Source organism: Bombina bombina, chromosome 1 (genome assembly GCF_027579735.1).
Source record: "Bombina bombina isolate aBomBom1 chromosome 1, aBomBom1.pri, whole genome shotgun sequence".
Taxonomy (NCBI): Eukaryota; Metazoa; Chordata; class Amphibia; order Anura; family Bombinatoridae; genus Bombina; species Bombina bombina.
The window spans coordinates 1,179,833,984-1,179,851,998 of NC_069499.1; the positions used below are offsets into that span (position 1 = coordinate 1,179,833,984).

At 42.2% G+C, this 18,015-nt stretch overlaps 1 protein-coding gene across 4 annotated transcripts in view; it reads left to right on the forward strand.

Moving 5' to 3' along the window:
• The window catches only part of TANC2 (tetratricopeptide repeat, ankyrin repeat and coiled-coil containing 2), a 785,323-nt gene that overhangs the window by 670,566 nt on the left and 96,742 nt on the right, over positions 1–18,015 (forward strand). For all 4 annotated transcript variants that reach the window (XM_053699768.1, XM_053699765.1, XM_053699775.1 and 1 more), the window contains 3 exons: positions 2,815–3,051; positions 3,185–3,370; positions 15,834–15,927. In XM_053699768.1, the coding sequence (XP_053555743.1) occupies positions 2,815–3,051; positions 3,185–3,370; positions 15,834–15,927 (517 nt within the window). The remainder of the gene's footprint in view (positions 1–2,814; positions 3,052–3,184; positions 3,371–15,833; positions 15,928–18,015) is intronic.

The window sequence follows — 18,015 nt, forward strand, 5'->3', positions numbered from 1 at the left end:
CGGATCTAGTGGAAGTTACCTTGTCGCAGATACCTGCTGTTACAAGGTCCATTTGTTCATCAAAATCTAGATTCTCGGAGGCTGTCTGCGTGGAGATTGAACACTTAGTCTTAGCAAAGAGAGGTTTCTCTGAGAATGCCATTGATACTCTTATTCATGCTCGTAAACCAGTTACTCGGCGTATCTACCACAAAGGGTCGAGGACCTACTTATTCTGGTGTGAACAGCGTGGTTTTTCCTGACACAGAGTTAAGGTTGCCAGGATCTTATCTTTTCTCCAGGATGGACTGGAGATGGGCTTTTCTGCTAGTTCCCTGAGAGGACAGATTTTGTCTCTGTCGGTTTTATTGCACAAGAGGCTGGCTGAGCTTCCAGACGTGCAGTCCTTTGTTAAGGCTCTAATTAGGATCAGACCTGTGTTTAGATCTGGGGCTCCTCATTGGAGCCTAAATCTTGTTCTTCATGTTTTCCAACAGGCTCTGTTTGACCCTCTGCATTTTGTTGACATGAAGTTATCTTGGAAGGTTCTCTTTTTTTTAATGGCTATTGCCTCTGTGTGCAGAGTTTCTGAGATCTCTGCTTTGCGATGTGAGTTCTCTTATCTGATTTTTCATGCAGATAAGGCAGTTTTATGTACTAAGAAGATTTGGTGTCACACAGCGCCCTCCCCTAAGTGACCCTTATAGCTTCTTAAAGTCAGGATACCTAGTATATCCTGAATGAGAAAATTACTAGAAAATGTGTTAACTAAGAAGCGCCTCAAAATTGGCAAAAGGGTCTAAAGAATCCACAGTAAATATGAATATATTATGACTGTGATGTGAAAATATATTAAAACATTAAAACATTTATTGTGTTATACAATTAAAACATAACAATTGATCGGTCTTAGTGCTAAATACTCTGTCACTATACATATAGACATTCATGGATCCATGTGATCTATTAAAAATACATTAAAAATACAAATATAAAGATATTAAAAACAAAAATGAAGTAAATGGCTAAAATGTGGCTTATCTTATCTTCTTACAAAAATTTAGTTAGCTCTCAAGCCAATGTGTTTGAGTTCAAAACGTTTGTAAACTTGAGTTTGTGTATCCTCCCAAAATAGGGTGAAAGTTCTGCTTTTGGTGCAGTATTGTATCAAAGGTGGTGATCCAAAACCCTGTGTAGTTGACAATTAGAAAAAAGATGTGTATAAAATTCCAAAAAATATATCCAAAAAATATATCCAATCTGTTAGTGAGTGAGAAAAGCAAAAACCCTTTGTGTTCTCAAAATCTCAAAAGTGTGTTAAAAAATAAAAATAGCAAAAATAGAAAAATATATAAAAAAAATGTGTCTTTTGGTATATATAAAAATATAAAACAAAACAAAAGTCTGCTGTATGGTGCTCCTTAGTTAATTGGAATACATGCTTCTATGGATGGTAGCAGTGATCCAAAGTATCTAATTAATCAAAAATAGATAAACATTCCCAGTGTTGACCTGTGGAATAAAAAACAAAAATAGTGCAAAATTGCTTATAATAATACAAATATGAATGAAATGAGGCTTACCATAAATAGCCAACGCGTTTCGGCCCTTCCTTAGGCCTTTTTCAAGACTGTAGTACAGTCTTGAAAAAGGCCTAAGGAAGGACCGAAACGCGTTGGCTATTTATGTGGTTCGCGCCTTGAAGTTCTTTCTTCAGGCTACTAAGGAGTTTAGACAATCTTCCTCTTTGTTGTCTATTTGGGATAGCGTAAGCGGCAGAAGCCTATTTCGACTTCCCTATCTTTTTGGTTAAGGCGTGTCATCCGCGTAGCAGAGGCTTCCTATTGGGCCTTTAAGAATGAGGCCTCAATGGATCAGATTTGTAAGACGGCTACCTGGTTCTCCTTACATACTTTTTCTAATTTTTACTAGTTTGATGTTTTTGCTTCGGCTGAAGCAGCTTTTGGGAGAAAAGTTTTGCAGGCTGTGGTGCCCTCCGAATAGGGTCCGCCTCTACCTTTTTGTTCCCTTCTGGTATTCATTCAGTGTCCTCTAGAGCTTGGATATAGTTTTCCCAACAGTAAGGACTGAAGTAGTGTACTCTCCCTATCTTAGGAAGGAAAACATAATTTATGCTTACCAGATAAATTCCTTTCATTACGAGTACGGAGAGCCACGGCCCCCGCAGGTTTTTTCTTGTCTAAGGACGGCCCCCTATTATTTAGCTTATTCTTTTGGCACCATTTATACCCTGATATTTCTCCTACTTTTCCTTGTTCCCTCGGCAGAATGACTGGGGTAATGAGGAAGTGGGAGAGATATTTAAACCTTTGGCTGGGGTGTGTCTGCCTCCTCCTAGTGGCCAAGTGTTGTATTTCCCAACAGTAAGGAATGAAGCCGTGGACTCTCCATATCCAGAAGGAAAGGAATTTATCTGGTAAGCATAAATTATGTTTTTTAGCAAATACAATAAGGAAATTACACATTATGAACAAGCTTTAATGACTCTTGGCTAATGTCTCACTAAGCAGAATATTTGTTATGATGAAATACACAATACCTGTACACCCATAGATCAGACTGTTCTGCTTACAGTCAAACCCATTTGCCAACTCCAGATCAGACCATCCTGTTCTGCCCATTCAGGCTTTACTATTTGAGCCCTACAAGATCCTGGCTTTGCTATTTCATAAATTAATCTCCTACTGTACATACACTATTAAATGCATGTATCTGTTTATTTTTAGGATTTGCATAATGACTGCCATATCCATTGCATTTCCCCTTATACTTTTCTCATTTAAGCCTCAATTGAGATCCCCTTTTTTTTTTTAGGTTAGCCGGCTTTTGATTATGGGTGGAGCAAATGTAAATTACCGCACAGAAGTTCTAAACAATGCACCCATATTGTGCGTGCAGGCGCACCTTGGGTATACTGAAATGGTTGCACTTCTACTGGAATTTTCAGTCAATGTAGATGCAAGCTCTGAGAGTGGCCTGACACCTCTGGGGTATGCAGCTGCCTCAGGCCACTTGACCATAGCTATGCTGCTGTGCAAAAGACGTGCTAAGGTGAGACTTGGCTATTCATATGGCTGGCCTTTTTCTTCTTTTATTAATTTAACTTAAAATAATATTTTGTCAAACGTTGTTTCCTCCTACTACCCTCTCTTGTCTCTCATTACACTCTTCTTTATAAATCTAGGTGGACCTTTTGGATAAGAATGGTCAGTGTGCACTAGTGCATGCTGCCTTGCGAGGACATCTTGAGGTAGTTAAGTATCTGATCCAGTGTGACTGGACCATCGCTGGACAGCAACCAGGGATCCTAAAGAAAAGTCAGGCAATCCAGCAAGCTCTGATTGCAGCCGCCAGCATGGGATACTCTGAGGTGAGGGGATTTTATCTCACACTGTGCATGCATGTTTTAGCATCTTAAAGTTTTCATGCAACCTCATCCTCTCGTACTGTGAGATGCAGTAGGGTAATCATAAGTAGGAAGAGGCTGGTTCCATGTGCATGAATTATTGAGCTAGGAATGCATTTACCTGCACAGATGGATAGAAGGCAGTCCCAGGGATTTAGTTTGGTGTAAGCACAGGGACTGAGGGGTAGCATTGGATGCATTGCCAGGCTCTACTGCTGACAAACTGCTTCAGAACTTGACTTCCATGTAGTCCAACGGGGAAAATCACGGTCCCTTTTATTTACCCTGTGGTATCAGAACATATGACAGTACTTTCCTCTGTCTGGTAAGCAAAGGCATACACCACAAATAAGGCCCAACATAGCAATACACCTACCAGATAGAGAAAGGTATTGACTTATGTCTGGAGGCCAGTTGGTGTATGGAGGCACCATGTTCACACTAGAACCCAGAGACTATTGCAAACACTCTTTTAAGGTGTAACCTGAGATTTTTTTTATTTATATGTGGCTGACAGAAAAGCTTACTATTGCTCTGTATGTCACCTACAAAGTGTTAATAATGCCCTGTATGTTTGCAAGACATTAAACATTGCTCTTCTCCAAATTTAGCTGAGCCAATTGGATAATTGCTTCTCTGTGCATGTGTAAGAAATGAATAAATAGTTGCTCAGTAATAGAAGACAAAAATATGAAATTGGTATGGTTGCAACTACACTCTGTCCCTTATCATTAGAGGGTAGTCTGAAATGACACTGCACTAAACATTACAACTTTGCCTTTGTTGAAGAACCGATAAAAATGGGCTTTATCAGAAGACGCAGGAGAGCTGGCATAGAGCTGACTATAAAATAGTATTTCTTTCCTAAGATATGGAGAGTCCACAACGTCATTCAATTACTAGTGGGAATATCACTCCTGGCCAGCAGGAGGCAAAGCCTATGTCAATGGAGGAGGTGAAGTTTGGTGTCTGAAGAAATTAATTCCTTTTTCAGGTAATTTTTCCCTGCAAGCAAGAATTTGGGTTTAGCTGAGTCGACGTCTATCAGTAGAGTAGTGGTAGCTTTTAAGCAAGTTAGGAAGTTGTGAGGTAGTCCTTGCTTTGTTTCCTAACATATTGCTGCCCATGGTACAGAAAGCCAGAGTTGGTTACTCTGTTTTTTCTTTTTCTACAGGTCTCTGTAAGGAGTATGTGTCCATTCACGCCTTGTGAGCTGTCTTCCTGCTGGACAGCTAGACTGCAGGTAAGTGCTTTTGTCTTCTAGGTCTTGGAGACTTGAACTTCAGAAGAATATGTCATATGCAGTAGATGGGGACATTTTTAAAATCCTTTATACAGGATTTTCTTTGGCAGTGGGCAAGCACATTATGTATGTTGAGACTAGGGGTTAATCTTCCCTTTATTGGGACGTTTTTCCTCTTTGGGCTAATTTTGTCTGAACACTTTATTAGTATTCTTTATTAGTTTGTGTGTGGCTTAATTTGGCAGTTGTTTTTTTTTGCTTAGCTAGAACATGCTAACTGACAGACTGCTTGAGCGTTTGTGTAAATTAAGCTCCGGTGTTGTAGGCATAGGGAAACGTGCGCCTTTTACTTGCTGCATAGTTTCCTCTCTCTGCCGGTCATGTGACTTCTCTCTGTTATCGGATTTTCACGGAGCATCATTGAATTTCAGTCTCTTCAGTGTCGATCTACTCTATGATCGTTTTAGAGCCTTTTGGCAGCCAAATTGAGTATAAGTGTTACGGTATGGCACCATAGCCTGTCTGAGGGGTAAGGGGCCTGATTGGTTTATTATTTTAAATAATTTTTGCATAACGTTAAGCGGCTGTGGTATTAAAAATTCTTAAAGTGGTAGTGTATTTGAAAAATTTCTACAATTTTTTTATTTAGTATTATGGACATGGACTAAAACTGTGTCTTTTTACAAATGCTTGTTATGCCTTGAGGCACAAATTGTTTTGCGTATGCAATTCTGTGCTGCATGCTTAGCTAGAACATGTCAATTTAAAGAAAAATTGTTGCCCTCTGATCCCAATGTCTCTCAGGATGATGCTGTTCAGGCAAAGCCACAGCTTTCTCCTCAAACGTCCCAAGCGTCACATACAGTGCCCTGCAGTTCCTCTCAGCCTCCTGGAGGAGTTTATTTGCCTGTAGATTTTGCGGCATAGGTATCTTCTGCGGTATATGCGGCATTGCTGGGAAGCGCAAGAGGAAAATTAGACATTCAGATAGTAAAGTTTCTGTTCCACCTACTGCTACGCAGGTTGCCCTCCCTCATAAGTCTGATGAGAAGAATACGTTGGTAGCCTCTGAGGGTGAAATCTCAGATTCGGACAGTATTATTCCTTCATCTGATACTGAAGAATTAAACTTCAGAATTTAGCTTGAACACCTTCGTGTACTGTTAAAGGAGGTATTGGCTACTTTGGACGACTCCAATACTTCTGTCGTTGTCAACCCTTAGAAGTCTAGTAAACTTAATAAATACTATGATGTCCCTTCCTCTGTGGAAGTGTTTCCTGTTCCAGACCGTGTGACAGAGATTATTTCACAAATAACAAACAGAAGGGAGCAGCACCACCAATTTTCTTAAGCAGGTTTATTTAGCTTTCAGCTTTCAAAAGCCAGACCACAAATACAACGTTTCGGACATAAGTCCTTAGTCATGTATGGCTATACCTGTTACAAACATCAGAATAAATGTTAAACATTAATACCATATAAAATGATATACATCCAAGAGAAATCAAAAACAGACAGGTCAAATTCCTTATTCATACTCTTTGGGAACATAGTCCCAAGTTTATATATCCAAAAGACTTCTCCTAGGGAATTTTATTTGTTCTGAAACCTAAGTTGACTTAGGTTATGGCCGGCAGACAAAAAATGATGTGCAACAGGTAGATTATTTCACAGGAATAGGAGAAGCCAGGGATACCTTCCCCCCATCTCCCGTCTTTAAAAAGATGTGTCCTGTTGCTGACTCCATTAAAGATTCATGGCGCACGGTGCCTAAAGTAGAAGGGGCTATTTCTACTATGGCTATGAGAACTACAATCCCAATGGAGAATAGCTGCTCTTTTAAGGATCCCATGGACAAAAAACTGGAGGCTTATTTGAAAAAGTATGTTCATCAAGGTCTTCAATGGCAACCTGCAGTTTGTATTGCCACAGTAGCAAGTGCGGCATCTTATTGGTGCAAAGCCTTGTCTAAATCAATTTTAGTAGAGACCCCGTTGGAGGAGATCCAAGATAGGATTAAGGCTCTGAAACTAGCCAATTCCTTTATTTCTGATTCTAACATGCAAGTTATTAGACTGGGAGCCAAGGTGTCTGGCTTTACTGTCTTAGCCCACAGGACTTTGTGGCTAAAATCTTACCTCCAAGCTTCTGGCGCTTCCTTACAAGGGTAAGACCTTGTTTGGACCCGGTCTAGCAGAAATAATTTCTGATATTATGGGTGGAATAGGGTCTTTTCTACCACAAGGCAAAAAGATCAGACTTAAAGGACGTCAAAGTAATTTTCATTCCTTTCATAACTTCAAAGGTCATAAGTCTTACTCTCCTTCTTCCAAGCAGGATAAGTCCAAGTCTTCTTGGAAGCCCAATCAATCTTGGAATAAGGGGAAGCAATCAAAGAAACCCTCAGCTGAGTCTAAGTCAGCATGAAGGGTTGGCCCCCAATCCGGGATCGGATCAAGTGGGGGCAGACTTTTCCCTGTTTTGTAAAGCGTGGATACGAGATGTCTTAGATCCTTGGGCTGTGGATATAGTATCTCAGGGTTACAAAATAGAATTCAAAACTTTCCCTCCCAGGGGCAGATTCCTCCTCTCAAGATTATCTGCAGACCAGGTAAAAAGAGAGGCTTTCTTGAACTTTGTTCAGGACCTTTCCTTCCTGGGAGTGATTGTTCCAGTTCCAGTAAGGGAACAGGGTCTAGCATTCTATTCAAATCTGTTTGTGGTTCCCAAAAAAGAGGGAACTTTTCGTTCTTTTCTAGACCTAAAGTGTCTCAACAAGTTTCTCAGGGTACCATCCTTTAAAATGGAAACAATTTGTTGCACTCTTCCCTTGGTCCAAGAGGGTCAGTTCATGCCGACCATAGACCTGACAAATGCGTATCTTTATGTTCCCATCCACAGGGATCATCACAAGTTCCTGAGATTCGCCTTTCTAGACAAACACTTTCAGTTTGTGGCTCTTCCATTTGGCCTTGCCACAGCTCCCAGAATATTTTCAAAGGTTCTGGGGGCTCTCTTGGCAGTGATCAGGTCTCGGGGAATTGCAGTGACGCCCTACCTGGACCATATTAGTTCAGGCGCCATCTTTTCAACAAGCAAACTCTCATACAGAGATCTTGTTGTCTTTTATACATTCCCATGGATGGAAAGTGAATCTGGAGAAGAGTTCCCTTGTTCCAACTACAAGGGTGGTTTTCCTAGGAACCATAATAGATTCCCTATCTATGAAACATTTTCTGACAGAGGTCAGAAAATCCAAGATTCTTTCCTTTTGCCTCTCCAGTCTACTGTTCGGCCATCAGTAGCTCAATATTTGGAGGTAATTGGTCTGATGATCGCTTCTATGGACATCATTCCCTTTGCTCGATTCCATTTGAGAGCTCTGCAGTTATGCATGCTCAGACAATGGAACGGAGACCATTTGGATCTGTCTCTTGAGGATATATCTAGACCAGTCGGCAAGAGACTCTCCCGTGGTGGCTTGCTCAGGAGCTTCTGTCTCAGGGCACATGCTTCCGGAGACTTTCCTGGGTGATTTTGACCACAGACGCCAGCCTGCTAGGCTGGGGAGCAGTCTGGGACTCATTAAAGGTGCAGGGACTATGGACGCGGGAGGAGTCTGCCTTTCCAATAAACATCTTGGAGTTGAGAGCGATTTACAATTCTCTGATGGCTTGGCCTCAATTGTCTTTAGCCCAGTTTGACAGGTTTCAGTCGGACAACATCACCTCAGTGGCTTACATCAACCACCAGGGAGGAACTCGGAGTTCCTTAGCCATGAAGGAGGTGGCACGGATTATTCAGTGGGGGAAGCTAACAATTGTTGTCTATCTGCCATCCACATTCCTGGTGTGGATAACTGGGAAGCGTATTTTCTGAGCAGACAGACATTTAATCCCAGGGAGTGGGCTCTCTATTTGGAGTTGTTCTCCAGGTTAACCATTAGATGGGGGGTGCCGGAGTTGGATCTGATGGCGTCTTGGCAGAACACCAAGCTTCCAAGGTACGGTTCAAGGTCAAGAGATCCTCAGGCCGCTTTGATAGATGCTCTGGCGGTTCCTTGGGATTTTGGTCTAGCATACCCGTTTCCTCCGTCTGCGCTCCTTCCACAAGTTATTGTTCGTATCAAACAAGAGAGACCATCAGTGATTCTAATGGCTCCTGCATGGCCTCGCAGGATCTGATATGCAGACCTAGTGAAGATGTCATCTCGGCCGCCTTGGAGGAAGGAACTTCTAACTCAAGGTCCATTCCTCCATCCAAATTTCGTTTCTCTGAAACTGACTGCTTGGAGATTGAACGCTTATTTCTGTCTAAGTGTTTATATTTTCTGAGTCGGTCATTGAGACCATGATCCAGGTTTGCAAGCCTGTTACTCGAAAAATTTACCATAAGGTATGGCGTAAATAACTTTATTGGTGTGAATTTAAGGTCTACTCTTGGAGTAGGTCAGGATTCCTAGATTTTTTTCTTTTCTCCAGGAAGGTCTGGAGAAAGGGTTGTCAGTCAGTTCTCTGAATGGTCAGATTTCTGCATTATCTATTTTGTTATACAAGCGTCTGGCGGATGTGCCTTAATCTTGTTCTTAAAGTTTTGCAGCAGGCTCTGTTTGAGCCAATGCATTCAATAAGTTGCTATCTTGGAAGGTTTTGTTTCTTATTGGTATCTCTTCTGCTTGGAGAGTTTTGGAACTCTGGGCTTTGCAGTGTGATTCGCCTTACCTTATCTTTCATGCAGATAAGGCGGTTCTTCGTACTAAATTGGGGTTTCTTCCTAAAGTGGTTTCGGATAGAAATATTAATCAGGAAATTGTTGTTCCATCTCTCTGTCCCAATCCTTCTTCTCATAAAGAACGTCTGTTGCACTACTTGGATGTTGTGCGTGCTCTAAGATTCTACCTACAGACGACTAAGGATTTTCGCCAGTCTTCTGCCCTGTTTTTTTTTTTTTCTTAGGAAAGCGTAAGGGTCAGAAGGCTACTTCTCTTTCCCTCTGGTTGAGAAGTATGATTTGTTTCTCTTGTAAGGTGTATCCAGTCCACGGATCATCCATTACTTGTGGGATATTCTCATTCCCAACAGTAAGTTGCAAGAGGACACGCACAGCAGAGCTGTTATATAGCTCCTCCCCTAACTGCCACACCCAGCCATTCTCTTGCAACTCTCAACAAGCATGGAGGTAGTAAGAGAGAGTGGTGAAATATAGTTAGTTTTTTTTTTTCTTCAATTAAAAGTTTGTTATTTTTAAATGGTACCGGAGTTGTACTATTTTATCCCAGGCAGTAAATAGAAGAAGAATCTACCTGTGTTTTCTATGATCTTATCAGGTTGTAACTAAGATCCATTGCTGTTCTCACATATGTCTGAGGAGAGAGGTAACTTCAGCGGGAGAATGGCGTGCAGGTTATCCTGCTATGAGGTATGTGCAGTTACAATTTAAATGCTAGAAAATAGCGACTCCATTGGATGACATACTTGACAAGCTTAGAGCACTTAAGCTAGCCAATTCTTTTGTTTCTGATGCCATTGTTCATTTGACTAAACTAACGGCTAAGAATTCTGGTTTTGCTATCCAGGCGCGCAGGGCGCTATGGCTTAAATCATGGTCAGCTGACGTTACTTCAAAGTCTAAGCTGCTTAACATTCCCTTCAAGGGGCAGACCCTATTCGGGCCTGGTTTGAAGGAGATTATTGCTGATATCATTGGAGGAAAAGGTCATGCCCTTCCTCAGGATAGGCCTAAATCAAGGGCCAAAAACAGTCTAATTTTCGTGCCTTTTGAAACTTCAAGACAAGTGCGGCATCAACTTCCTCTAATGCAAAACAAGAGGGAACTTTTTCTAAGTCCAAGACAGTCTGGAGACCTAACCAGACCTGGAACAAAGGTAAGCAGGCCAAAAAGCCTAAATAAAAAGAGAGAAGTGCTCAACCTGGAAACGAACAATAGCATAATAGCTTGTTCTATGGCTAATTACCACCCAAGAAGCAGCCTCTTTTTGCTCAATATGTGCCTTTCACAGAGAAAAACTTTCCTGAAGCATATCAGTCTGATCCTGACTTCACAGTACAGTCCAGCCCCGAAATACCAGGCAATCCTTCTCTGAACGAGAGAAACAGAAAAACCCCAGACGTACGTTTCGGCCTATTGTGGGCCTCGTCAGTGAGGTGCAGCCATATCCCTCTAGGCACACTGAGCAACGGGTCCACGTCTGGATTCCCGCATCACACTTAGGGAGACTTCCCAAAATGTCATAATTTGCATAAATAAAAAGAGAGAAGTGCTCAACCTGGAAACGAACAATAGCATAATAGCTTGTTCTATGGCTAATTACCACCCAAGAAGCAGCCTCTTTTTGCTCAATATGTGCCTTTCACAGAGAAAAACTTTCCTGAAGCATATCAGTCTGATCCTGACTTCACAGTACAGTCCAGCCCCGAAATACCAGGCAATCCTTCTCTGAACGAGAGAAACAGAAAAACCCCAGACGTACGTTTCGGCCTATTGTGGGCCTCGTCAGTGAGGTGCAGCCATATCCCTCTAGGCACACTGAGCAACGGGTCCACGTCTGGATTCCCGCATCACACTTAGGGAGACTTCCCAAAATGTCATAATTTGCATAAATAAAAAGAGAGAAGTGCTCAACCTGGAAACGAACAATAGCATAATAGCTTGTTCTATGGCTAATTACCACCCAAGAAGCAGCCTCTTTTTGCTCAATATGTGCCTTTCACAGAGAAAAACTTTCCTGAAGCATATCAGTCTGATCCTGACTTCACAGTACAGTCCAGCCCCGAAATACCAGGCAATCCTTCTCTGAACGAGAGAAACAGCAAAACCCCAGACGTACGTTTCGGCCTATTGTGGGCCTCGTCAGTGAGGTGCAGCCATATCCCTCTAGGCACACTGAGCAACGGGTCCACGTCTGGATTCCCGCATCACACTTAGGGAGACTTCCCAAAATGTCATAATTTGCATAAATAAAAAGAGAGAAGTGCTCAACCTGGAAACGAACAAACCAAAAAGCCTGCTGCTGCCTCTAAGACAGCATGAATGAACGGCCCCCTATCCGGTAATGGATCTAGTAGAGGGCAGACTTTCACTCTTCGCCCAGGCGTGGGCAAGAGATGTCCAGGATCCCTGGGCGTTGGAAATTATATCCCAGGGATATCTTCTGGACTTCAAAGCTTCCCCTCCAAAAGGGAGATTTCACCTTTCACAATTATCTGCAAATCAGATAAAGAGAGAGGCATTCTTACACTGTGTTCAAGACCTCCTAGTTATGGGAGTGATCCATCCAGTTCCAATGGAAGAACAGGGACAGAGATTTTACTCAAATCTGTTTGTGGTTCCCAAAAAAGAGGGAACCTTCAGACCAATTTTGGATCTAAAGATCTTAAACAAATTCCTCAGAGTTCCATTATTCAAGATGGAAACTATTCGTACCATCCTACCTATGATCCAGGAGGGTCAATATATGACTACAGTGGATTTAAAGGATGCTTATCTTCACATTCCGATACACAAAGATCATCATCGGTTTCTCAGGTTTGCCTTTCTAGACAGGCATTACCAGTTTGTAGCTCTTCCCTTTGGATTAGCTACAGCCCCAAGAATTTTTACGAAGGTTCTGGGGTCGCTTCTGGCGGTCCTAAGGCCGCGGGGCATAGCAGTGGCCCCTTATTTAGACGACATCCTGATACAGGCGTCAAACTTCCAAATTGCCAAGTCTCATACGGACATAGTACTGGCATTTCTGAGGTCGCATGGGTGGAAAGTGAACGAAGAAAAGAGTTCTCTATCCCCACTCACAAGAGTTTCCTTCCTAGGGACTCTGATAGATTCTGTGGAAATGAAAATTTACTTGACGGAGTCCAGGTTATCAAAGCTTCTAAATTCCTGCCGTGTTCTTCATTCCATTCCGCGCCCTTCGGTGGCTCAGTGCATGGAAATAATCGGCTTAATGCTAGCGGCAATGGACATAGTGCCGTTTGCACGCCTACATCTCAGACCGCTGCAACTATGCATGCTCAGTCAGTGGAATGGGGATTACACAGATTTGTCCCCTCTACTAAATCTGGATCAAGAGACCAGGGATTCTCTTCTCTGGTGGCTATCTCGGGTCCATCTGTCCAAAGGTATGACCTTTCTCAGGCCAGATTGGACAATTGTAACGACAGATGCCAGCCTTCTAGGTTGGGGTGCAGTCTGGAACTCCCTGAAGGCTCAGGGATCGTGGACTCATGAGGAGACACTCCTTCCAATAAATATTCTGGAACTGAGAGCGATATTCAATGCTCTTCAGGCTTGGCCTCAATTGGCAACAATGAGGTTCATCAGATTTCAGTCGGACAACATCACGACTGTGGCTTACATCAACCATCAAGGGGGAACAAGGAGTTCCCTGGCGATGTTAGAAGTCTCAAAGATAATTTGCTGGGCAGAGATTCACTCTTGCCACCTATCAGCTATCCATATCCCAGGTGTAGAGAACTGGGAGGCGGATTTTCTAAGTCGTCAGACTTTTCATCCGGGGGAGTGGGAACTCCATCCGGAGGTGTTTGCTCAATTGATTAATCGTTGGGGCAAACCAGAACTGGATCTCATGGCGTCTTGCCAGAACGCCAAGCTTCCTTGTTACAGATCCAGGTCCAGGGATCCCGAGGCGACGCTGATAGATGCTCTAGCAGCGCCTTGGTCTTTCAACTTGGCCTATGTGTTTCCACCATTTCCTCTGCTCCCTCGACTGATTGCCAAGATCAAACAGGAGAGAGCATCAGTGATTTTGATAGCGCCTGCGTGGCCACGCAGGACCTGGTATGCAGATCTGGTGGACATGTCATCCTTTCCACCTTGGACTCTGCCGTTAAGACAGGACCTTCTACTACAAGGGCCTTTCAACCATCCAAATCTAACTTCTCTGAGACTGACTGCCTGGAGATTGAATGCTTGATTTTATCAAAGCGTGGCTTCTCCGAGTCAGTCATTGATACCTTAATACAGGCACGAAAGCCTGTCACCAGGAAAATTTACCATAAGATATGGCGTAAATATCTTTATTGGTGTGAATCCAATGGTTACTCATGGAGTAAGGTCAGGATTCCCAGGATATTATCCTTTCTCCAAGAAGGCTTGGAAAAAGGATTGTCAGCTAGTTCCTTAAAGGGACAGATTTCTGCCCTGTCTATTCTTTTGCACAAAGGTCTGGCAGATGTTCCAGACGTCCAGGCATTTTGTCAGGCTTTAGTTAGAATCAAGCCTGTGTTTAAACCTGTTGCTCCGCCATGGAGCTTAAATCTGGTTCTTAAGGTTCTTCAAGGAGTTCCGTTTGAACCTCTTCATTTGAACATCTTGTAAAGTTCTTTTTTTTGGTAGCTATCTCCTCGGCTCGTAGAGTCTCCGAGTTATCTGCTTTACAATGTGATTCTCCTTATCTGATCTTCCATGCGGATAAGGTAGTCCTGCTTACCAAACCTGGGTTTTTACCTAAGGTGGTATCTAACAAGAATATCAATCAAGAGATTGTTGTTCCATCTTTGTGTCCTAATCCTTTCTCAAAGAAGGAACGTCTATTACACAATCTGGACGTGGTTCGTGCTCTAAAGTTTTACTTACAAGCTACTAAAGATTTTCGTCAAACATCTGCTTTGTTTGTTGTCTACTCTGGACAGAGGAGAGGTCAAAAGGCTTTGGCAACCTCTTTCTTTTTGGCTAAGAAGCATAATCCGCTTAGCCTATGAGACTGCTGGCCAGCAGCCTCCTGAAAGGATTACAGCTCATTCTACTAGAGCTGTGGCTTCCACTTGTGCCTTTAAAAATGTGGCTTCTGTTGAACAGATTTGCAAGGCGGCGACTTGGTCTTCGCTTCATACTTTTTCAAAATTCTACAAATTTGATACTTTTGCTTCTTCGGAGGCTATTTTTGGGAGAAAGGTTTTACAGGTAGTGGTACCTTCCGTTTAAGTACCTGCCTTGTCCCTCCCTTCATCCATGTACTTTAGCTTTGGTATTGGTATCCCACAAGTAATGGATGATCCGTGGACTGGATACACCTTACAAGAGAAAACATAATTTATGCTTACCTGATAAATGTATTTCTCTTTTGGTGTATCCAGTCCACGGCCCGCCCTGTCATTTTAAGGCAGGTAATTTTTAAATTTAAACTACAGTCACCACTGCACCCTATGATTTCTCCTTTCTCGGCTTGTTTTCGGTCAAATGACTGGATGTGGCAGTTAGGGGAGGAGCTATATAACAGCTCTGCTGTGGGTGTCCTCTTGCAACTTCCTGTTGGGAATGAGAATATCCCACAAGTAATGGATGATCCATGGACTGGATACACCACAAGAGAAATAAATTTATCAGGTAAGCATAAATTATGTTTTTGCTTATGAGACTGCTGTACAGCAGCCTCCTGAGAGAATTATAGCTCATTCCACAAGGACCGTCTCCTCTCTTTGGGCTTTCAAAAATGAAGCTTCTGTGAAACAGATTTGCAGGGCTGCAACTTGGTCCTCTCTGCATACTTTTTCAGAATTTTACAAATTTGATACTTTTGCCTCGGCTGAGGACTCTTTTGGGAGAAAGGTTCTTCAAGCGGTGGTGCCGTCTGTTTAGGTCTGCCTGTTTTGTTCTCCCACCCTGTTCATTCTGTGTCCTCTAGCTTGGGTATTGGTTCCCACTAGTACTTGAATGACGTTGTGGACTCTCCATATCTTAGGAAAGAAAACAAAATGTATGCTTACCTGATACATTTATTTCTTTCTGGATATGGAGAGTACACGACCCCACCCTTTATTTAGATAGTTATTTTTTACTAAACCTCAGGCACCTCTACACCTTTGTGTTATTCCTTTTCCATTTCCCTTTGGTCGAATGACTGGGGATTTAGTGGTAGGGGAGTGAAACTTAACAACTTTGCTGTGGTGCTCTTTGCCTCCTCCTGCTGGCCAGGAGTGATATTCCCACTAGTAATTGAATGACGTTGTGGACTCTCCATATCCGGTAAGAAAGAAATTTATCAGCTAAGCATAAATTTTGTTATAATAATGTTTGCACAAATTAGCAGAGTAACATTTTTTAGGAAGGACTGCAAATGATGCATTAAAGATAATACATCACTTCTGTGTCCAATGGTATTACGGCCTTGGTGTGTGTTAATACTGAACAATCTGACTTTCTTACAGACTGTCTCTTATTTGTTGGATCTCCCAGAGAAGGATGAAGAGGAAGAGCAGAGAGCACAAATAAACAGTTTTGATAGTTTGTGGGGAGAGACAGGTGAGTTGCCTTTGCTTCTGGGTAATGATGGGTTTTGCTTCTTAAGAAATATGTCTTATATCTATGTCTATGTTCTGTCTCTCTTCCCTTTTGGAATCTTTTTACTCATGGAGGCTTTAGGAATCTGTTTTCCATTGCTCATAATATTGTCCCTCCAATAATCACTCTTACCACTCATTGAGTATCTTCTGACCTCCAATTCACCTATCTAAAGAATAAACTTTTTTCATCTAAGGCATATAGCTTTCTGCAACTATGATCTGTGAGTAACACATGCAAAAAACTTCAAGTCAGACTCTTACCTCTATATATGTATAGGGTATATCTCATATACCACCTTCTCATGATAAGATAACTATACCCAACTTTAATGTCCTTTCTGTATGCCTGTCATTCCTACTTATGAGTTCCCGCTGCCCTCTTTCACAGTAAGTATTCTTTTATTTCTAAAGACCATCATATATATTCATGAACCTTGATGAGTGTGAATCCGAACAGTATTTTATTAAGCAAGAAACACTAGTCTTCCATGGAGAGATGCATCAAGATGGCTGCAAAGAGCTGATGCTCTGTTAGGACCTTTGCATTGAACTCTTGTTAGCAGCTGAAATGTTTTGCCATCTGCATCTTCCACTGCAGTGTACATGCCTAGAACTACTGCAGACAGAGAAACTACCAACTTCTCTATACCAGGAGCCATATTTCCTAATAGGATACCACAGTAGATTTTTTTTGTGTGTTCAATACCTGACCTGGTATTAGTGTCAATATGCTGGAATGCATGGACCCTGCCACTAAAGTGTTGGCTGCAGTGATCCTACTTCTCCTGGATAAATTGATAGACACTTGTTCTACCCTCTATAAGTAGACAATCCCCCCAGTATGCTCCCAAGTCTGATAGAGGTGAGCATCAGAAAATGAAAGAGCTATTACTTGCTTCTTCCTTGCATATGGAAGACAGACTGCCGGTGCTTTCCCTTAGCGGTATCTCCAAACCCAGTTCTCAGGATGTGGATACTTGCCTTGCGGCATATGTTTAAATAGAGAACCTCTACCTGATAGATCCAGGGGTGCTGGTTCCTCAACCACTTTCTGCATCTTTGTTTCACTGGTTTACCTTGCAACTTAGCTTAATACTGCTCACTGATAAACAGCATGCAGAGAGTAGCCCAAATTGGATAGATCTCCTGGGAATACATGCTTGCTCCACCATCAAACACGCAGCTGCTATTTTGTGGTACATGAGGCTGTTTATGGAGGACATTTTTTGCACAGCATCACATTCTGACTTTCTATGTCGCACTCCATCAACCTGCTCTTAATCATTGACAGGGATTTCTTTCCTAAGATAGGCAGAGTCCACAGCTTCAATCCTTACTGTTGGGAAATACAACACCTGGCCACCAGGAGGAGGCAAAAACACCCCAGCCAAAGGCTTAAATATTCCTCCCACTTCCTCATTACCCCAGTCATTATTTGCCTTTCGTCACATTAGGAGGTGGCAGAAGAGTGTCAGAAGATTTGGTGAGTCCTGAAAAAGGGTATCTGCCCTTCGAAATAGGACTGGAGTTTTAAGTAGTCATGTCAACCTCTCAGTGAGAGTATTGATGAAAGTTAGAGTCTGGAGTTGCAGGGAAATTTTTTTTTTCAAAACCATCCAAACTACTGCTAACAGCTCCTAAGCAATCGTTTAAATTTTTACACATAAAATGCTACAACAGGGTCACAGGTTGGCTGCATTATACCTTGATAGGATCCAGGGTTAATATCCTCTGAAGGGGGTTTATTGAACAGTTGGGGTTAATTAATCAGTGTATTAATTATTTACATGCTGCTTTGTGTGATTTTTTACTTTTGTCTGGAACAAATAGGTTTTACTTTTAAGTTTCACTTTTGTTTTTTGAAAGTGTTGCACAGCTCCTATTACTTGCTGTACTTGTAATAACAGGGGAAGTACGGTCTTGCACTCCATGTGACCGGATGTGGTCTGTTAATTTCCTCCATTCCTTCTGAGACTTCAACCTGAGGAGAGCATTTCCTCTGTTAACTGTCGGGATCTAGGAGGTGGTGAGTGCCGCAGCCATTGGG